This window comes from Chiloscyllium plagiosum, chromosome 16 (genome assembly GCF_004010195.1).
Source record: "Chiloscyllium plagiosum isolate BGI_BamShark_2017 chromosome 16, ASM401019v2, whole genome shotgun sequence".
In the NCBI taxonomy this organism is placed as follows: Eukaryota; Metazoa; Chordata; class Chondrichthyes; order Orectolobiformes; family Hemiscylliidae; genus Chiloscyllium; species Chiloscyllium plagiosum.
The window spans coordinates 37223465-37247096 of NC_057725.1; the positions used below are offsets into that span (position 1 = coordinate 37223465).

Here is a 23632-nt window from a genome sequence, read left to right on the forward strand (position 1 = left end):
CTGCTTTGGAACTTGCCAATCATTAAAACAATAGAGAAGTGCATGCACATGAAAACAGTTCATTTAGGTGACCAAAAGCAATTGCAGTCACTTTTTACATAAAAACCAGTCAATTGGTCTCAAATATTGCACATTTGAGAAACAAAGCTTGATAAAAATGATAAAGCATTTTTTAAACATTTTTCCCCCATTTAGGAGTCAATTTTAAATACAGCACCAATGACTAAGAGAATTACTAGACACCAAGTGTAAACTGGCCTGTTGTCAGATTAATTCTGATCAATTTTCTTCCTTCCCTTGCACCCCCCCCCCCCCGCAAGAGCTCTTCAAATCTCTATTTCACCTAGATGCCTTTATTTCTTAAAAAGATAACCACAAAACTATTGCACTGTCCACTTCAGTGGCTTTACCTCAAAAATGGAAGATCAGGTCAAGCTGCTTAGAGTTTTATCACAAGTTCACACTGAAGTACCCTCCCCCCAGCCAAACATTATTTTACACTAATTTATATCCTAGTGTCTCCATAACATGGAGATTAATGCTGCATTAGAAGTTAATCTGGGAGTATGTGAAAAGAAGAAAAATGGCTAAGACTAAAATTGGGCCCTTGAAGACAGGAACAGGTGAATTTATTACAGGGAACAAAGAAATGGCAGAAGAGTTGAATTGCTACTTTAGATCAGTTTTCACTGGGGAAGACACTAGCAATCTCCCAGATGCAATAGCGGCTGAAGGACCTGAACTAAAGGGAATTTATATTAGGCAGAAAACAGTGTTGGAGAGACTTAGGTCTGAAGGCTGATAAGTCCCCAGGGCCTGAGGGTCTGCATCCCAGGGTACTGAAGGTGGCGGCTCTAGAAATAGTGGATGCATTGGTGATCATTTTCCAATGTTCTATAGATTCAGAATCAGTCCCTGTGGATTGGAGGGTGGCTAATGTTGTCCCACTTTTTAAAAGAGAGGAGGAAGAGAGAAAACAGAATTATAGACCAGTTAGTCAGACCTCAGTTGTGGAAAAAATGCTGGAGTCAATTATAACGGATGAAATTACGACACATCTGGATAGCAGTAACAGGATAGGTCAGAGTCAGCATGGATTTATGAAGGGGAAATCATGCTTGACTAATCTTCTGGAATGTTTTGAGGATGTAACTATGAAAATGGACAAGGGAGATCCAGTGGATGTAGTATAGCTGGACTTTCAGAAAGCCTTTGATAAAGTCCCACATATTAGGGCACATGGTATTAGGGGCAAAACACTGACATGGATTGAAAATTCATTGGCTGATAGGAAACAAAGTAGTGATAAACTGCTCCCTTTTGGAATGGCAGGCAGTGACCAGTGGTGTGCCACAGGGATCAGTGCTGGAACTGCATATGTACATTTACAATGTACATTAATGATTAGATGAAGGTATTAAAAGTATTAGCAGCAAATTTGCTGATGACACAAAGCTGGGTGGCAGGGTGAAATGAGAGGAGGATGTTAGGAGAATACAGGGTGACCTGGACAGGCTAGGTGAGTGGACAGATGCATGGCAGATGCAGTTTAATGTGGATAAATGTGTGGTTATTCACTTTGGTGGCAAGAACAGGAAGGGTTATGGGGATAAGGCAGGAACAGGATACTGATTGTGGATGATCAGCCATGATCATAATGAATGCTGGCGCTGGCTCAAAGGGCAGAACGTCCTACTCCTGCACCCATTGTCTATTACCACCATCACTTTTGATTCTCCAATAGTGGAACATTAACTTTAGTTTTTGTGCAGAGCTTAAAAATGTGTTGCTGGAAAAGTGCAGCAGGTCAGGCAAAGGAGAAGGAGAATCGACGTTTCGGGCATAAGCCCTTCTTCAGGAATTCTTGGAGAAGGGCTTATGCCCGAAACGTCAATTCTCCTCCTCCTTTGATGCTGCCTGACCTGCTGTGCTTTTCCAACAACACATTTTTAAGCTCCGATCTCCAGCATCTGCAGTCCTCACTTTCTCCTTTTTGTGCATCAGGCAATAATTCCATCACTATAATCCGAATCTTTCACTAATGTTTACAAAAAGATGCACTTAAGCTCAAAAAGTTAAACTTTCCAAGTACAAGTTGCTTATTTCAAAATGTTGATAACCTTTAATATGTAGCCTCCCTTTGAGAAATTAGATTTGTGAAAGTGTGACTCCAAGTTCAAAATCTGCACAGGACTGCAAATATATACTAATCACAAACTCCTTACTGAGTCGATTGCAAACAGTCCAGGGCTCTCTGACAATATAAAACCATTAAAGAAATTTTTATTTCAGTCTCACTACAAGAGGTGAAAGTCAATGCTCCAGTTAGATTTCAGCTTTTCTTGCCATCACGTTTTTGATTCACCACTTTTTTAGCATTAAAGGTGCAGGAAATGCATTCAGGCAAATCAGTATTTTTTTTTTTTAAGGTTAATGGGATTACATTCTTGGTTCTCACCTATCATGCAAAGAAGTACAATTGAATGAGTACACAGGCTAGCAGAAAGGTTCTTAAACCGAAATACCTGTAGTCAAGTTTGTCCAGCAGAAAACTCAAGGCCATTTGCTGAGGGGCAGTGGCATGTGTGTGGTGTCACACATTCTCGAAGTGCTGCACAGATTAAGTGGGACAATTATAAAATCACTGCCCTGCACATTCATCTGTTGGAATAAAAATTAGTTTGGGGTATCCAGCCTCACCTCATTTAAGAGTTTGATCATTCTGCCTTAAAACTTGTAATAAAGCTTGGGGGAAATCATCACTAAATATCTAGTTGACATTAGTGGTGTTCCAAATTCAGGTCATGACACCTTTGTGGAGATAAGCAGCCAAACATTGAAAACTTAGTTGCTTATATGAACAACTCTGCGGCCAAATTCAAGGTACCTGCAAACTAATTTGCAACTAAAGAAAACAAAACCTCAAAAACAATTGTACAAGTTGTGGCACTTCTGCAATCTTTACACCTTCAAATGTGAAGACTATAATTTGACCCAAGTATATAAAGTCAAGACAACAGATCAAGATCTTACAGAAATTTTGATTGAACTAACTTCACAAATCATTCAAGTGCCAATTTTCCAGGACTGATCAATTTTATGTGTATTGGTTCATTTCAGTAGGTTCATGGGCTGGAGTTTAAAAAAGTCAATGTTCACAAGCAGGAACATTTAATTTCCTTTAATGCACACCAGTAATAATAAAATTGCATTACATTTATGTAAAATAAATGTTCCAGTTTATATATACAGAAACACTGTACATACCCTCCCAGACCCAACATCACAAAACATACAGGCAAAGCACTGCCCAGCTAAACAGCACAGCTGTGCATCTAAAATCTTAACTGCTCAGTGTTGGAGAAAGTTACTTTAATCCATTCCGGACTAATTGAAGTGTTGCAAGCAAGCTGACAAATGCTCTCCATTTTTCGTTTAAGTGTTGAACATCCCACAACACTTTAGAAGGCCATGGGCAGATCACTGAACTTGTGATGAGAAACTTCCATTCATTGCCCCTTCCTCATAGTCCATTTGGCAGAGGATCATATTATTCTTCAGGAAAAATTTGTCACCCACACAAAACCTAAAGAAAAGATTACAAGTATGAGGGAGTTAGCACAGTTTTCATAGTGAGTGGTCACATGCCATTTTTCACAAGGTACACTGTACAAACTGGGCATCTGGCACAGATTCTCAAATGCTGTGCCTTACATCCACACAAAGCAAGGAGTGTTCCTCCAGAATTCCTTTTTCAGCCAAATGTTCATTTATACAGAGGTATTTGTTGTGCAGGCAAACAACAAAAATACTACAGAGGCAGGTTCTTCAGCTCACCAAGCCGGTTTCAATTACTAATCCTTATTTAGGCCCACTTAGTGGCCAGACTTGGTTTCTATGCCTCTGTTCATGTGTACATCAAGATTTGCCTTAAACATTGTGGTGGTGATGGAAGGAGGCACGTTGGCAGAGTACATTCCAGGCACCCACCAACCTCTGATAAATATACCCCCTCCACTCTCCCCTGAATTCTCCCCCTCACCTTGAACCTGTGCCCTCTTGTAATGAGCTTTTCCCCTCCTGGGAAAAAGCAACTATCCACCCAGTGCCTCAAAATTGAGGTGACTTGTCAGGTCACCCTTCAGCCATCTTTCCAAAGATAAATTTGTCCAACCTCCTCTCAACACCAACTCTGCAGACTAGGCACTACCCTAATAAGCCTTCTCTGCACTCTCTCCAAAGCTTCAATGTCCTTCTGGTAATGTGGTGATGAGCACTGCATGCAATATTCCAAGCGTGGCTGAAGTTTTATATAGCTGTGACACAACTTGCCAAATTTTATATTCAATGTCCTGGCTGGTTTAAGGCAAGCATACAGTATGGCTTTCTGACCTTCTCCACCTATGTTACTACTTTCCAGGATGTGTAGATCTGTGCACCCAGATCTTTGTCAATGCTCGAAGAACTCATTTACTGTATAATTCACATTGGAACTTGATCTTCCAAGTGGAGGTACCTCTTATTTGTCATGATTAATCTCTGCCTTTTTTCTGCCCAAATCTGTAATCTATCCCACTGTATCCTTTAATAATTCATTACCTGCAACGTCAATTTTGGGGTCATTTGAAGTACTAAATTAAACCTACACTTTACTCCTTTACCAAAAAAAAGGCCCCTGCAGAGCACGGATCTCCATTCTGAAAAGCATTCTTCCACCAGTGACCAAGCCAGTTCTACATCCATCTAGCCATCACATGCCAGATTCCACAAGACACTGCATTTTATATCAGCCTGCTATGGAGGTATCTTATCAAATGCCTTAAGTCCATATAGACATCCACTTCCCTCAATCATTTCATCACAAGAAAGTTGGAGAATATGCCCTTCCCACAAACCCATGCTGCCTACCAGAGCACAATAGTGCTTACAACATGGATTTGGATTAAATCCAGGGAGGATTTCAAATCCCATTTTGATCATTTGAATTGGATATCAATTTAGCCTAGAGTTTTAGGAAGGATAACAATAGTTTTGACTCCAAAAAATGCCCCAACTGATTCACGTCAAGAGAAAATTCACTAGACTCAATTGTTCCAGTCTGCAACTTCAACAGTTCACCTTTAACTGTTCTCAAAAAAAAAAATGGGATCAATGTGTTCAGTTTAGTTGCACCAATATCCCCATTGACTTGAAGCAGATCACCAGTTCCACCACAATGGATAATATGCAACTTGCGCAATACCCATAGCCTGCAAGTACAGTTCAATTTCTCAGTGCATACTTCATTATGGTTATTATAGCTGCCATACTAGTGCTCAATCAGCAACAGCCAGCTATTTTTACTCAAATGGTTGCTGCTTTAACTGAACCAAGGATGCGCTCCTTCCAGTCACAGTAAACTTTTATTTCAGTTACATGTTAACCAGTTGCCCACCCAGCCAACCCCAAGGGGAAGATCAGATGTCAATTTCCTGTTCAACTAACAGCAGTCATAATGAGACCTTCCTTCCTGTATTAGTGCCAACAGGTTGGACAATAAGCATCAGATCTACAAACAAGGATGTATCTTTCTAAGCCAAAATAATCCTGTAAATATTTCTCAAAACAATGAATTTTTGAAAGCAATCTGAACTTAAAGGTATATTCAGCCTCTAAGGTGCCAGACAGCTTGGCATTCCATTTCAAAACTCAATTAGCATACAAATAGTATTCCATACTTACCCAGCTTTAAAAATTAAAGGATTACCTACAAATATTCCTTCTTGGCATGTTAATTAAAACCACACACCAGACATGTGAAGCGAGTACTTCTGATGTGGGTAAGAAAAATCAGGAACTTATTCTTGAACTAGTCCTAAAATCAATTTTAACATTTTAGTCTTTGCTGGATACAACTTAGTTCTCCACCTTCCCAGGCTTACCTCTGATTACAGAGCTGACAGGCAAAACAGTCCAAGTGGTAGACATTTTCTCGGGCCCTCATCACCATCTCAAAGGCAGGAATCAGTTTACTGCACGCTGCACAATTTCCCGTGGTACCAAAAAGCCTGGACAAAAAGATGATTTGATAAGTGCAGCACATAAGCTTTGCCAGATCCATTTTACCTTAATAGCTTATATTTTGTTTGCAATGCAAAATTCTGGGATTGGTTTGAAAGCTTAAAATATGACAGATGATTTCATTTTATATACTTTCATATTCCACATCTGACTTTGAAATTACTAAAGTGGCTGAGGATTTCTGGTCAGAGTGGCAACACATTCCCATTAAAATGGATTGTCACAGGTTCAAGCCCACTTGAGACTTGCGCAGAATCTGGCCAACAAGCACAGAACTAAAAGGGATGCAATTTGATGGAAAATTGCAGTAGCCAGGTTTGTTCAGCTGGGCATGGACGGTGCCAGATCAAACATGCGAAAATGGTCTTCAGACCCCACCTAACAAAATTTCAACTACTTGTCTTTTTGAATAATCTCAAATAGTAAGTTGTCTGCTGCATTCATCTGCACAATGGAAAGCAACTAAAATTGAAATGAAACCAGCAAAAGGCACTTAAACATTTAGATGGAACTCGAATGGAGAATTTGACTACAGCATATTGCCCATCACATTAAGAGGTATGCGTAGGTTTGCTAAATACCCCTTTAATAGCAGGCATGTTTACACTGCCTGACTCATTGCTTTAACTTCCATCCTGTCTTTACAATTACATAACACTTTACATAATTTGTCTTGTAACTAGGATCAGATAATACTATATACCAGTTTCAAAGCTGAATGTAAACTACATAGACAAGCTGCACACTGTTCTATCGCATGGCAAGATGCAATAAAAACCAGTTAATTTGAATTTATGTAATTATGCACAAAGCAGCTCAACACCCTTTGTTAATTCACCAATTCAGTAATGCTTTTTGAAATCTGGAGTCAAGGGGTTGATTCAGATTTTATGTTTTAAAATAATTTGGCAGTTTTCAAAAAAAAAAAAATGCTCTACAACAGCCTAGTTTTGAAAGCTTGATCAAAGTAAACCTCAGTTCAACCAATAAAGTTCTGTCCAAGCAAATGAGTATTCAGAAAAGCACTGCCAAACTGTTTTAGGTCTCAGAAGCCATTTTCAAATTAGCATTTGCCACCTTCCCTCCTGCCCCCTTTGTCTGAACCTCTACTTTCCTCTCACCTTTTCTCAGGTGAATTTAAGTATACACTTCAAAAAAATTAGTAATGACAAAATCCACATTTCCTTTCTCCCATCCTTTACATAATTTCAAATAAACCAGACTTTCAGCTTCAATATTGTACCTGCTGTGCAATTTCTTTATTTCAGATTGGAAGTTGAAGCTGAGTCAAATGACAATTCCAGATCATTTTCTGCCCACTGATCTGCCTAGAGCCTTTTACAACTTTCTTCCCGTTCCCTACCCATACCATTTCATATAAAACCACAAATTGATTCCACGTCAAAATGTTTTCAATTGTCTTAAACCTACATAATCCATTTCCATTCCATAAATATCAAAATTGATTAATCACTACACGTATCAATTTTTGCTGGTGTTAAAACCTTGGCAGGGGCACAAAGTTCCGAGTATGAGTGGAAGATGCAGCATCAGGAAGAGGTTCCCTTTTATCCATGTTTGATCTCGTGCCATGAGACTTCATAGGGTCTGGAAGCAAAGTTGAATACTGCTGAACAACTCCCTCTCAAGTGTATACCCTTTGCCACCACTCCTGCTGAGTATCCTGCCAGTGGGACAAGGCATAGGGATGGTGGTGGTGCTGTCTTGGACATGGTCATAGTCACACTGAGCAGTTAGACCAAATCGGGAGATAGCTTATCCAATTATGGCACCAGCTCCCAGATATTGGGAGCAACTCCAGTGGGTCAATAGTTTTGGTGCAGTTTTTGCTGTTGAAGTTGATGCCTGATTGTCTGTCCAGTTTGTTCTTTATGAAGGCTCTTTATCCAATTGAAATAGGCTCAAGCCAGAGGGCAGAGTGACCATACAACTGAGTCCAGCGTCTCACGTGGGCCAGACAGGGAAAGATGTCCTTCCCAAAAAGGAAAGTGTTGAACTTTTAGTTCTAGACTTTTAATGGATTCAGTTGCAACGAATCAGTAGATTTCTCATCTAGCAAGTGCTTTTTCACCTCAAAGAGGGAGATTAAAAAGACAAACTTGATTTGTATCAACTTGACCAAAGTTTCATGTCCATTTCCAAGTCTAATTCACAACAAAAGGAGACGTGAAAAAAGGTAAAGTAGCACTTGACTACACCCATTTTCCTTTCCATTTTAAAGTTCTGCAGATAGCTTGAAGGACCAGTCATTGAGTTCATTTTCATTGAAGTCAGTATCTTGTGATGAATATTAATGAATGCTCAGACTTTTACACCCTACTCCCCTCTTGAGTGGAGGAGAGGATATACAGGAAACAGTACATCAAATTCTGAAGAACACAATGTTCTAAGCCCACAAGTAATGTGGTTGGATTTTCCAGTGAAGTCCCATTCAGACTTTTCCTTAATTGCTTTGGCAGTGGAGAGATCGGTTCAATTTTAGAAACCACATGGTAACCTAGAAAGCAAGTTAAAAAATCTCAGGGAAATTTGTGGAAATATTCTGTTAAACACTAAAAAGGAGGCACTACAATGTGACTAAAGTGGCTTTTACTTTCAAGGCTAGCTGCTTCAGTGTTGGATATATTTATAAAGACTTGTTTAGATTTCAGTTCATGTGTATCATCCACATGAAAATTTGAAAAATATAAAAATGTGGAATGTTAAATCAACATGTCAAGTTTTCTACAAGCAAATACTATTACATTATGTAGAAACGCATGGGAAGTTACTGCAGAGTTCCACCCAGATTTCAGTCCAAGGTTCACAGTCACACACTGACATTTCCATCAACCATTAGCAAGTGTTATCCTCTTATTAAAAAGCTCAATGTCAAAGCAATCAAAAACAGCCAAAGATAAACCAACTCAAGATGCAAGGATTTGAGAAAGTGGATTAATGACAAGTCTACTAGCTAAATCAATTCCAGTAGTAGAGAAGGGGGAAAACTAGTAGAGTGGTTTAGAAACTTTCAGAAGGCTTTCAATAAAAAAGGTCAGAGATGAGCATGTCAAATTAAAACATGGATTGGTGGAAGCACACAGACATGGATGGGAAGTTGGCTGGCAAACAAGAAACAGCAGGAATAAAATGGGTCAGTCTTCCTTTCCCCAGTTACCCCCCCCCCCCCATTCCTTATTAAGTGGTAGACACCGACTAGTAGGGTATTGCAGGGATTAGATACCCAGTATTTACAATATCCATAATTTAAGGAATCTAAAAAGGTAATATTGTCCATTTTTGGGAACAATACAAATCTGGATAAGAGTGATCTGTGGGGGGGGGGGATACAGAGATATTTATGATTCGAATAAATTGAGTGCATGGGCAAATGCCTGGCAGATGAAGTAGGATGCGAATAAATGGTTATTTTGGCTATAGTTTTTGCTACTAAAGATAACTCAAACCAGCAGCTCCTGATGCAATGATAGGAAAGCAGATTATTCTCCAAATGGCAAGTTAGGAAGGGGAGGTGCAATGAGATCTGTCTTTGCAAACCAGTCCCTGAAAATAGCAGGAAGGTGCAGATGGTATGTGGCCTTCATAGTGACAGGATTTAACAGAAGAGATGTCTTACAGCAATTGTATGGGGCCTTTGAGAGATTACACCTGGAGTAGTATACAGATTTGGTCTCAGAGGATGGCGGTTATGGCTATGGAGGAAATGCAACAGATGTTTACCAGATTAGTCCTGTCACCTCAGTTATCAATGTTAAGAGATTTGATCAGTTAGGACTACATTCACACTGAGGGGAATAGGGATAGAGATGATCTCAAACACATGAAATCATAACAGGACTGGACAGAATAATGCAGAAAGGATATTCCTGATGACCAGGGAGTCAAACTGTGACCTCTAATTTTTTAAAAAAGATACAGTAGGCCATTTCAGACCAAGCACAAGATTAAAGTGGTGCTGGAAAAGCACAGGTCAGGTAGCATCAGAGCAGAAAAAAAAAAATCATCAACGCTTTGGGCAGAAGCATGCCTGAAACATCAATTTTTCTGCTCCTGGATGCTGCCTAGCCTGCTGTGCTTTTCCAGCACCACGCTAATCTTGTCTCTGATCTCCACCATCTGCAGTCCTCACTTTCACCCATTTCAGACGAAAACAGAAATTTGAGTGGAGAATCTGTGGAATCCCAAAACAAAGCAAAGCAAAGCTAAAACAGAATATTAAAAAAAAGGTGTTAGATATAGTCCTTTCAATTGAAGGATCAATGTGAACAGATACAGGGTACCAAGCTGAATCATCCATGACCATAATGACTGGCAGAGCAGATCAAAAGGGCTGAATGGCCTACTCCTGCTCCTATTGTTTCTAGAATCTCAGAATCTGGGAATCTAAGTGTAGTCACAGGGACATTCAAGCCATTTTACTGCCAAAAAACATACAAGGAAAGAGTTAAGAAATTAACACCAAAGTCCCCACAATTAGCCTTCAAACTAATCCTTCAGCCAAAACAGGGTAGATAACAAGATATTGGAGAGGCTAGTAAATTTCAACAAATAACCTTCTAGCTCAGTTATTTAGACAAGTTCTTAAAATCTGTCAAGTTTCACAACTTGAACAAAAATTCTGCTCTGCCTGGGTCTGACTGCTAGATGTCTTTCCTCGAGAAAGAATGGGATCATTAGTGGTTGGGGAGGGGGGGTGGGGGGAGAAAAAAGGAAGAGATCCTTGCGAAGGATCTCCTTTGAGACATGCCCAGAATTAACCACAATCCCCCAGATTTATCTTGATCAAGGCTTTAGAACAAAAAAAGCATAATTTGATCTTGCAACATTCCAATAATTATTATATTTTGCATCACAGCAAAGCTATTACTGAGAGTAGAAGTGCATCATTTAAAATGATGGATAGCTGGTCAAATCAGTATGCAGTCCTAGTTGCTACACTATGAAAAAGGAGCTACAAGATGACTTCACTCATGTTGTGAAGTATGGAGATTGATAAAACCCAAAGCCAAAATGGTTTGCAATGAGGGTCAGGATTTCAACTCCTTTTACTACAGCATCATATTTTAATCACAAAAACATTGACAGTCTCGCAGATGAGGGCTATAATGCTGGATGACCATTTCTTAGACTCAAACCTCATCTTAAAAGCACCTAATATTTGGGCAAAACATTTCAAAAAGGTGGTCTCAATCGGCTTTAGCATATTTGATTAAGGGATATTCCATTATAGCCATATCAGCTTGCAAAGTTGATTTCCCCCCTCCAATTTACCTTAAATAATCTCTACGACAGAGAATTAGGTTTGCTTTTGTATAGAGTGTTGATCCGACTTCTCCAAGACGGCAGTCACAACAGGCACATTTTAGACAGTCTTCATGCCAATATTTGTCCAATGCCTTGAGCAAGTAACGATCCTTGATCTTGCGATTGCAACCAGCACAACCTTTCTGCTTGCCTTTCGGTTGCACAGAAAGCATTGGTACACCTACAAATTTAAAAAGCAAGCTTTTAGTCAGAAAGATTTGCATTTGAAATGCTTCGCTCCAAGTAGGGAAAGAAATGAGATAGTTTACTCAAACTGATTAACTCAAGTTAAAATTTCTTACCCAGTGACAGACCTGAAGCATTCTGCTTACAAAGGTCACCAACAAGCAAGTCTTTTGTAGTTTTAGAATGTGATTAATAGATAACAAAACGGGTTATTTTTAATGACTATATTATCCATGTGAAAATACTACATTCCACTACATGTTGCACATAGAAAATACAAATAGCATGACCACAGAATCTCAACAGCATTTTGCTGTTCAAAAATACTTTGCTTTTAAAAGTCAGGAAGAAATGCAGTCAAGTCATAGAAAACAAAACAGAAAACCTTGATGACGAGGGTAAATCAGTTAGATTGAAGGATAAATAAGCCAGGATCACCCTCCAAATAATACTGTGGTTTTATGTACACAAGGCAATAGAACCTAATTTTAAAATCAAGTCAAAGTTAGAATCTTAATACAGAACTCTTCTGGTGCACCAAGTTGTCGATTCGGGTTGAGATTTCTGGAGACTCAAACCCACAACTAACTTGACAGAAAGCACGGAGCCTAAGTTGCTGACAACACTTCCCTTTCATCTTCATAATTTGAAGATGCAACAGCACTTTTGATCGCTGCCAAAAGTGTCAAGACCAGCTTCCACAAAATGCTGGAGGTAACTGCAACTCTGCGCAAAATTGGGAATAATGATCCTCACGTGCAAAGCTTCATTTCCATTTTCTACATTCATACTATGATGTACAAATTAGGCTGATATTAATCCAGTAAAAACACATTACAAAAAAAGAGTGAAAGTAAAATTGAGGAAGTTGCCTGTTAGAAGCCAATAGGAGTGCAAGTTGAAAATATTTGGAACTTATGGGGGAAAACAAAGTTTACATTTCTCGCTGGGTAGAAAAATTGAAGAATGTCTCCAACTGTTCAGTTGCGGGTCCAGCTATGCCAAGAATACAGTATAGACATTTAACATTAGCTTTGCGCACCCAATTAAATATTGTTGCCTAAAATAAAATCCAACTTTGCATTTCTGCTAAACATCTATTGTTACACACCATAATACATTCACTTTCAAATGGGTTGTTTGAAAGCAACTTATTTTAAATGCTGAATTTGGCACGGATCTGTGCATTTGAGCTACCATTCCAACCATACAAACTACACTGAAAACAGGAACATAATGCAATTGATGTTCACTTACATCAATTAGGACAGATTTATCACTGTCCAAAAACTCAAACATACTTCCTGTTCCCCTCAACACCCAGAGAACCTAAAGCTAAAAGGCTTTCAACTAAAACAACTCCAGATTTAGATCGTTAGTCCTTTCTTGAAATTTTATGCAAGGAAATATTTTTAACCACATGTTCCCACCTGTTAGCAAATATTGTTTGACAATACATCAAACATGGCGTCCTTTTTGCCTGTTTTATTATTAAGATGGAAAATGCCTTGCATCTTTGAACGTGATCTTCTACCCAATACAGAGAGACTGGCCTACCTCAACCTCTATTTTGGACAATCCACAAGTCATTTTATATAAATCCAGTGTTACACTGGACTCTGATACCAACCACTCATGGTTTGGAAAGGGGAAAAAGTTCACTGCCAGCAATCCTTTGTACTCCAGGAGTAAGGAGGACAGAGCCTCTAAAGGCACTTAGTAATCAGCAAAAAAGATAGATGTTAAAACAGCCTGTATTAAAAATCAGTGCTAAAAAGTAGGCCACTACAGAACTTTTAGTACTGGTCATTTACAAGGTGGTTAGCTGCACAACTAGTTACTTGTAACTCTTGGGCCCCAGAGAGCACACTGGTCTGTCAGATGTGCCAGACTGCCTGTTCCTCCACAGGAGGCGAGATATCAGATTGAGTGGAGCTAATGCAAATATTAACTTTCAGTACAGAATTGTTCTCAGCCTTGGGATATTTTCAATGAGTAAAGAACCTACAACCATCTGGGGTAGAGAACACTTAAGATTCTCAGCTATCATTCAAGACATCATATTTCACTGTAAAACATTAGCCCAAGTCCACACCTGGTTTCAAATCTCCCCAGCCAGAGCAAACACCCAGCATGTATCCTGACTGTGGGTATAGTAACAGAGCATGCCCAAAAGAGCCATGTCAGGTGATGTTAGATTACATGAACTGGAACCAAAGTTTGTAGGGCTAAAAACAATGCCCATTTGGCACTTCAAGTCCACTAACATTACATTGTTTCAACTTTATCTTACTCCATGGAGTTCAAAGTCTAGTCTACTTGTAGCACAATTCCCTCAACCTAGAGGTCATTACAGAACCCTTTGAACTAACATCTACCTTGCATAAAGAAAAAGCTGGATAAAACAATCTCACCAAGGGTCTTAAATGATTTGGTTACTTGGTGCATAGTATTGGCAGATTGTAATCTCAATGCCAACCATTTAGTGTAGAAATTAGCTACTTGAATAGATGCTACAAAAAGACAAGGGAAATAAACATCCTTCAGAGTAAGCAATATAACCAGTTCAGTGGGTCATTTAAACAATGAGAATGTACTAAGAAATTTAGGTATATAGGATGCAAGCACCATAGAATTGGAAAAGAGTCTCATTTTAATGAGATGAGAAACCAGGAAACAGTCTCAGTCCAATAATATCGTGAAAATTTAAGGAGAACTGGGTTATTTCAGGAAGCTTTGTACAAATATGAAAACTTTGCCTCCATCACACTGGTCAATTTATTTGATAAGGTTATCACTAAATAGATTGGTGGCTGAAAGGCCTGATGTTTAGGCTGGATTCTGAATGGCTACCCAGGTATCTTGCATTTTCTGTACTCAAGCAAGCAGCCAATTACTCCAACTTTGATTGATTGATTGATTACAATCAAGTCAAAAGTAAGTGGAGGATCAAAAGAAAGAAGAGTGAGCTCATGACTTGCTATAAATAAGAAACTAAAAACACTAGCCCAACCTAAAAATGACCTGAAGTCTCCACTACCACAACAAATAAATATTCCCGAGCATGGTCTGAAGCCCTCCACCTCAGCAGCTTGACATTCCACTTAAAAGTCAAAATTTTGATAGTAAAATAGGTGTTCGCCCCTCAACCTGATTGGACAAGTTAGTGAATTACTTGGTATATCTTTTACAGAAAATTAAAGACTTTCCATTTGTCAAAACACTAGACAGTTTTGTACACAAATATTGTCAAGGTCCATATTTGGCATCGGACTTTAGCCCCCATAATGTGCATTTTCTACATTTGTTCCCAAAAGACAGGTGGCTTAAGTCCAGTTCCAAATAGGGTAGGGCAGTGATTTGTTTTGACAATTCATTCTAACTGTTTTGAAATTGAGAATAGTGCAGATGGAATGAGCAACTAAAACCTGATCTACACCCACAGCTCATGTTTGTTATTTCTTGACCCTTGCATGGGATTAGTCCATATCCCTTACCTACATTTGAAAATTAATAATCCAGTTGAGCAATTTTCAAAAACTGCAATTGGAGGTCTAAAGCATTGGTGTTCTTCAGCCCACTGCCAAACAACTATTCAAAAATCACTTCAGCACTTGCAAGTGCACATCCAAGTATAGTACTTGAATGCTACATGGGTTTCTGCTTCTCTTTTCTCCTCCCCCCTTACAGGTGAGTTCCAGATTCCCATCATCCTTTGGGTAATAAAAGGGTCCTCACTTTTTCTAAATTGTTACCTGTAACTATACAGGTAATGCCCCCAGTGACAGAACTTCCGAGGGATCATTTGTCTATGCCTGCCAATTTTATATCAATTATGTCCCCCCCCCGCCGTCTCCTCTGCTCCAAAGAGAAAACTATACAGGTAATGCCCCCAGTGACAGAACTTCCGAGGGATCATCATTTGTCTATGCCTGCCAATTTTATATCAATTATGTCCCCCCCCCGCCGTCTCCTCTGCTCCAAAGAGAAAAACCACCATAGTCAAATCTGAAGGCTTCCCATTTTCCAGCCATCCCTTTACCTGAGAATTTCTGCCTCCGATCAGCTTTCGAAAGTTCTTGCCTAATACCGTCAAAATTGGCCTTTCTCCAATTTAGAACTTCAACTTTTAGATCTGGTTTATCCTTTTCCATCACTATCTTAAAACGAATAGAATTATGGTCGCTGGCCCCAAAGTGCTCCCCACTGACACCTCAGTCACCTGCCCTGCCGTATTTCCCAAGTGTAGATCAAGTTTTGCACCTTCTCTAGTAGGTACATCCACATACCGAATCAGAAAATTGTCTTGTACACACTTAAATTCCTCTCCATCTAAACCTTTAACACTATGGCAGTCCCAGACAATATTTGGAAAGTTAAAATCCCCTACCATAACCACCCTATTATTCTTACAGAAAGCAGAGATCTCCTTACAAGTTTGTTTCTCAATTTCCCTCTGACGATTGGGGGCGGGGGAGGGGGGGGGCTATAATACATCCCTTTGTTTCTCAGTTCCACCCAAATAACTTCCCTGAATGTAATGTATTGCCAGGAATATCCTCCCTCAGCACAGCTGTAATGCTATCCCCCATCAAAAAGGCCACTCCCCCTCCTCGCTGGCCTCCCTTTCTATCCTTCCTGTAGCATTTGTATCCTAGAACATTAAGCTGCCAGTCCTGCCCATCCCTGAGCCATGTCTCCGTAGTTGCTATGATATCCCAGTCCCATGTTCCTAACCATGCCCTGAGTTTATCTGCCTTCCCTGTTAGGCCCTTTGCATTGAAATAAATGCAGTTTAATTTATTAGTCCTACCTTGTCCCTGCCTGCCTTGACTGTTTGACTCGTTCTCAACTGTACCAGTCTCTGATCTCTTTCCTCACTATCTCCCTGGGTCTCACCCTCCCACCTTACTAGTTTAAATCCTCCCAAGCAACTACAGCAAATGTAGCAAATCTCCGTCAGTGTATTAGTCCCCTTCCAATTTAGGTGCAATTCATCCTCCTTCTACCCAGAGAGTTTCCAATGATCTAAAAAAAAAGTGAATCCTTCTCCCAGCTCCTCAGCCATGCATTCATCTGCTCTATCCTCCTATTCCTGCCCTCACTAGCTCGTAGCCCCAGGAGTAATCCAGATATTACTGCTCTCAAGGACCTCCTTTAAGTTTCTGTCCATCTCCCTTCAGAATCTCAACCTCTTCTCTTCCTATGTCATTGGTTCCAATGTGGACAATGACTTCTTGCTGGTCCATCTCCCTCGAGAGCATTCTGCACCCTCAGACATCCTGGATCCTGGCACCAGGGAAGCAACAGTCTGATTTTTTGCTGCTGGCAACAAACATCTGTCTGTATGTCAGACTAACACAATTGATCTCTTGGAACCGGACGAACCCCTCATTGCATTAGAGCCAGTCTCGATACCAGAAACTTGGCTGTTCGTGCTATGTTCCCCTGAGAATCCATTACCCATTATATTTTCCAAAACAGCATACTTGTTTGAAATGGGGATAGCACAGAAGACTCCTGCACTAGCTGCCTACCTATCACCTTTCCTGGAATTAACCCAACCATTGACTGTATCTGCGACTTTCCCCTTTCCTATAATTGTCATCCATCACATACTGTTGCAAATTCCTCATTGCTTTTAACTGTCTCTCCAACCAATCCATTCGATCGGAGAGGATTCGCAACCAACAGCATTTATTGCAGATATAAATCTGCAGTAACCTTTAAACTCCCACATCTGACAAATGTATATCACTCAAGGCCATTTTTCCTCTTTCACAATCTACAGACCCAGAAATTCACAGTCTTATTCCTCTACAAAACACTGCTCCAGGTTAATAGTTATGGCTTATATTTTAAAGTTTAATCAATCCAAAAAAAAACAAAGAACGAACCCACACACTCAATACTATTCACTTATCTGTTTCTGTGCTGTGAACTTCATCCAAAAAATCTGTATAGTTGTCAAATTCAAAATACTTGTTCCTCCGTAGTTGTGAATTTCACGGTTTGTTCATTTTCCCAGATGCACTCAGATGTCCAGCAATACATGAATTCAAACAGCAAAGGCAGTAAACTGTGCAGGTTCACTGTGGTGTCAGTTTCTTTCTATCTCATTGCAAGAGAGCAGACTAGTGAGTGATTATTAGCAATTTTAAAAATCCTGATCAAGTAATAAATGAAACAGCCAGATTCAGACAAAAGCAAATTCTGATCTTTCAGGGAAAACTGGAATCCCAGTTTTGTTCTTCTCCAGATTGAGATTAGCGGTGCATTCCTAAGAGGGAATGATAATGCAATGGCCATGTTGCTGGACTGCCAATCCAAATGAATGAATGAGTGAAGTGGCTCAAGTTAATAACAGATGTAAATTTTATGTACAGCATCAAGATTCACTAGTTGCTGAGGCGGCTTGAAGTGCTTACTGTTCAAATTATATTTTTCCAGTGATTAGAGTTGCATCATGCCTGGATGTCCTTAATCCATTGACAACTGCAGAAATCCTGGTATTCGTTGCAGGCAACAGAAGTCCTTCCTTGCCAAAAACCTTCACAAGTATTTGTACAGTTAAATGCAGCACTGGACCTGCATTTATGCACTACTCAGCCAGGTGAAAAAAATTAGCCAAATGCTAAATATTGAAAAACCTGCCTCAGATCAGTAACCCCACTTCAGTGTTTACTTGAACTCAAGTCAATATTCTACCTTCGGTTATGGCAGCTAACATTTAAACTATTTCACATTCTCTTCCCCATCTTTGAAATGGGCATGGATATGATCAGACATTTCTACTTCAAAATGCATGCACTAATTTCAAATACATTAGCACAATTACAAAAAATTGAAAACCTTCAATGTTTACAGTTAGGACAAGGTTGAGAATCTGAGGTTAAAGCTATACTATACTGGAACATTCCACAATCCAAGATGGAGGCTGAAACATGTTATGCATGTATAATGAACTGAGTTAGAGATGGTGGGGAATGGGAGTAAACATTCAACTATTCAGTCCCAACTGATGGAGATTACACATTAGCAAACAAAAGCTGAACAACATTTTAGGTGATAGTTCTTAAAGTTTACAATTTTCTATTTTGGGTCAACACTCCAGCATGTTCCATTAAATAACACTACAATTAAGCTGGACTGTAGATGGGGTGCCTGCTTAATGGTCTGAAGTGAAGATTTACAGCAAAAATGTTCTGGAGCAAATTTCAGTCCACATTGAAGTAGTAACTTCAGTTTTGCAGGAAAGAGAGTAAAATCACTAATAGTTGTTTGAAACCTGTTTTGCCTCATTCTAAGCTTGTGCAGTCTACTTGGCTTTTCAAGTTTGTCCTGTTATTCAGGAAGGTTTGTGTTCTACATTCCCATTTACCCTCAATAACCTGGAGGTATTTTTAAAAGACAAAGGTAGATTCGGATTCCCTTGCTTAATAAAGGACTGCATTCCATGACTTCAAGGCAGAATTCTAGATGTTCAACCCTCAAATTCCACTTATTTGAAAAGTATAACCCCAATTTTAAAAACACTGCCCCTTCATTCTAAGCTCACCCACAGGACGAAACATTTACTAGTGCAGCTTGAGGACCATTCACAATCATACCTTTCAAATAGGTCAGCCCTTAACTCTAATGGAAGGGAGAATGTTAACCTCTAATTCCCGAGAGAACCTTTTGTGGAAGTTTCTGAAACTAAGTTTCATAAAGCATTTCACATCAGACTCCTTTATCCACAGCATATTAACTTACCTCAGGTTTATAAAATCAAGAGGGACATGGATAGAATGAACTGACAATCTTTTCCGTGGGTTGGGTGAGTCCAGAACTCTAGGGCCTAGGTTTAGGGTGAGAGGGGAAGAGACCCAAGAGGCAACTTTTTCACAGAGGGTAATGCATATGTGGAATGGGCTGCCAGAGGAAATGGTGAAGGCTAGTACAATTACAACAGTTAAAAGGCATCTGGATGAGTAAAATGAATAGAAAGGGTTTAGAGGGACATGGGCCAAGTGCTGGCAAATGGAACTAGATTAGGTTGGGATATCGGAGCAGCATGTAGGAGTTGGACCAAAGGGTCTGTTACAGCGCTGTATATCTGACTATTGACAGCTTGTGGTAAATGTTGGTTTTGTGAAAAGGCAACATTATAACCATGCATTTGGAAGGTAATCTAACCTTCTCCATTAAAGTGGTAAAAATGGCCTACAGGTCCTTGCATTTGGTAATCCAGGAAAATGGTCCAAAGGAAATTTTGCAACATTTATAATGCATCTCAAGATCCTACCAGGATGAAGCCCAGAAACTTGACCCACTGTTTCAGTTTGCTCTGTACTGCTTCCCCGATTGCATTCACCAGATGCTTTTGTTCCCTTCCAATTTACAGGAATTACTGGTGGCTTATTGCCTCTTCCTTGGGTGAAGAGAAAAGCAAATATGTCCATTATTAACGGATTTTCTAGTGGGAATGAGCAGTGTCCACTTGTTTCCAAATTTCTAATGCTGTAATTCATCTAGATTAACCATGTCCTTTACAACTTAACTGGTCATCTAAGCTGCCAACTTTAATAAGCTTTTTCCTCAAGTTTGATATTTTCAACATTAACCAGATTCTGGCCTATTCTCTTGGAGTTCTTATGATTCATTTAATGCTATATTATTGCTTCTAATCATTTCCTGGTCCAATGTCCGAGTTCACCAACTAGTATAGCTTTCATGTCCATATAGTATTTTAAACTTCTGACAAGTCTTAGAACTAATCTCCTCCCTTTCAATCTGGATGCAAAGTTCAAATCATGATGGCTGCTACTAGGTGCTGCCCAACTTGGGAGATCATTAATCCTGCCATGTTACACAATACCAACTCAAGTACCACCTTCTCTGGTTGATTCCAACATGTGCTGCTCTAACTCAAAGCATTTTTTGAACTCAGGTCATTAATTACTGATTTTTCTAGTCTCTAGATTAAGATCACCCACGACTACACTCCGTCTATCACAAGCACCCAGTAACGTATGTTGGCCTACAACATGGTTACTGTTCAGGAGTCTATCGATCACTCCCATTAAGTGCTATTACTCAATTTCTGACCTCTACTCAAAACCATATATCCTGATCTCAAACCAAGTTCATTCAGAAATGGTACTAAAACAACCTTGATTAACAGTACCACTGAGTTTTTATGTAGCCTATTTCTTGATCATACATCTCAATATTCAGAACCCAATAGAAATGTATCTGCTCATCATTCATCCGCAAGCACACCAATCTTTTCACAGGAAATTTGACAAATTCTGCTGTTTCCTACTGCAACATTTATATTTGATGTTTTCAATTGGCCATTCTTGTTCCCTTCATCCAATCCATATTTCTCCAGAATCTCTGGATCTTCCACTTTCCTACTGTACTTGACAGGCTCACCAATTCTAAAAAAAACCAAACTTGAACATGGGAGTCCCCTCAAATCAACTATGCTTAGGGCCAAATATAGATCCTTGCAGTACCTTCCAATTAGGCTTCCCATCAAGGAAGCCCAATTTGTTCCTACACTGGTTAAATCAGAAAATCCTCAACACTTCCTATTATTTCAAACTAGAAGTCTTGTTTTGATAAGAAATGTACTGTGGAACCTTTTAAAGTTTAAACATATACATTGAGTAGGAGTAAACCAGTCTAATTTGATCCATTTGAAACAATTGCGGCTGATCTCATCTTGGTCAACTTTCTGCCCACTCTCCATAACCTTCCATCCAAAAATCTGTCCACCTCTTCAAATTTAGTAAGCATCTCAGCATCCACCACATGCCAGTGTATGAATTCCATAGATTCATGACCCTTGAAGTAATTTCTCATCTGTTTTAAGCCTGCGGCTAATTGGCCAACAGCCTAAACAATGAGGCCCAACAACTTCTACAAAGTCTGATGGAATGCAAAGGAGGCTAGGTCTACAACAGGTGAAAAGCAAATAAGGACCAGCCCTGGCCTGTCTTTATAATCAAAGAGGTGCTCAATGGCAGTTATGACTTTAAGTACTGAGCGAGAGCAATATATTTCATCAGGCAAGACATTTGTGTAATCCCCAGTTGAAGCCAAATCCCTTGGCATCATGAAGGGATCAGATCTTGGAAAGAGAATGGGTATACTTAGGATAAATGTGGACTAACCTCATTGGGCACTGAGACCCCTACTATGACTCCACTTGAAGTCTGAACATTCGAGAAGCACTCATGGGAATAAGGAGCATGATATCCATTGCCTCCCTGAAGACGCAGCTGGTGAAGACCCCATGTGAGACCTAACCTCTTATCACGAGCCAGAATATCTGAGAGCTCAAAGTGATTCCAACAATCCACTCACGGTCAGAAGTGGGTTTTATTTTAAACAGGCAGCCAGCCTAGCTTGAACAAAAAGCTTCCTTAAATTCAGGATGGTTTTATTTTGTGTATTTTAAATATTTTAACTGCAGTCCTTAGTTTGTCTCACCCTAAAGAACTCCAGGGTGTGTTTGAGGGATAAACTGGTTGAAGTGTGTGCAGAATTGGAGGCACTGCTACACTTTATTGAAAAAGTGTATCTAAAAATGTTCCCCTTTTATGCATTACAGCATTGTTTCAACAGCCTCCCTTCCAAAAATCCATCTGTAAATTTCATTCAAGTACTTTATCACCACAACCTACAGATTACATTTCACCTATTGATATTTGGCTAAAAGTGCATGGTTTCAGTTTTTTTGAGAAAGTGGATTTGGTCATCCCCCAATGTTTAGCAGTTGTTCGAGAAGAAATTCTAGAGGATAAAAATCAACATGCATTCTGCAGCTTGATAAGCTTAGACTGCATTCAGTTAAATCTGCAGAATGTTACTTTCTCCCCCAATAAAGTCTAGCGAGACATGTTAAATTCCTCATTCTTGCTCGTTACTTTATTCCATTATTTCCAGATTGCCTGAAGTAGTATTCTTATTCTAGCTTCATTGTAGTCCACATTTACTTCCTATTGGTCAAGTTAGATATGCTCTTCTTACCAATTTCGTGTTCCTAATTTGCAGAACTCAACCCCAACGTTTTTCTGCATTTTATGCAAACAGCATTAGCCTCTTGATTTAATCTCTAGTTCCAAGTTAGCCACAGTTGAACTATTTGCTACAAGCGATCAGAACTAAAATGCTAAAAACAATTTTAAAACATCTGAACAAACTGATCTTTAATGCTAGATATTGGGAAACTGCATTGAGATGATAGTCAACTCAAAGTTTGAGAGAAGATTTGTAGCTCAGGTGCTCGTTGTGGTTCTGTTCGCCGAGCTGGGAATTTGTGTTGCAGACGCTTCGTCCCCTGTCTCGGTGACCTCCTCAGTGCTTGGGAGCCTCCTGTGAAGCGCTTCTGTGATCTTTCCTCCAGCACTAGTGGTTTGAATCTGCCGCTTCTGGTTGTCAGTTCCAGCTGTCCATTGCAGTGGTTGGTATATTGGATGCTCATTGATTGAATCAATGAGCACATCGACCTGGACCCAATATACCAACCACTGCAACGGACAGCTGGAACTGAACCAGAAGCGGCAGATTCAAACCACTACAAGTGCTGGAGGAAAGATCACAGAAGCGCTTCACAGGAGGCTCCCAAGCACTGAGGAGGTCACACAGACAGGGGACGAAGCGTCTGCAACACAAATTCCCAGCTCGGCGAACAGAACCACAACAATGATAGTCAACTCAAAGCATAGCTGATTAAAAGACTAAAACTATCCTATGAGAATGATTCCGGTGATGCTGCCGAGGACGGCTTTATGTAAATTATATGGCTGGTTGGGTTCCTTTATCTGGAATCATAAGCGGCCCCTCATTAAGCTGAAGAAGCTACAGCTTCCACAGGCAAGGGGTGGATTGGACTTCCCAGACTTTAGGAAATATCAGTTAAGTTCCCTATTAAGTTACATAGCTGATTGATTCTTGTCTGATCCACAATCAATCTAGTTGGACATCGAGGCCTCTCAAGTAAAATACCCACTTATTAACCTTTTATTATCAGATAAGAGGAAAATCATTACGGATCACTGTAAAAACC

At 39.7% G+C, this 23632-nt stretch overlaps 1 protein-coding gene across 4 annotated transcripts in view; it reads right to left on the bottom strand.

The window, feature by feature from the left end:
- Positions 1–3166: 3166 nt before the first annotated feature.
- lmo1 (LIM domain only 1) overlaps positions 3167–23632 on the bottom strand; it is a 48841-nt gene continuing 28375 nt past the window's right edge. For all 4 annotated transcript variants that reach the window (XM_043705837.1, XM_043705836.1, XM_043705839.1 and 1 more), the window contains 3 exons: positions 11353–11566; positions 5922–6047; positions 3167–3586 (listed from right to left, as the gene is read on the bottom strand). In XM_043705837.1, coding sequence (XP_043561772.1) covers positions 3481–3586; positions 5922–6047; positions 11353–11566 — 446 coding nt within the window. In that variant the 3' untranslated portion in view covers positions 3167–3480. The remainder of the gene's footprint in view (positions 3587–5921; positions 6048–11352; positions 11567–23632) is intronic.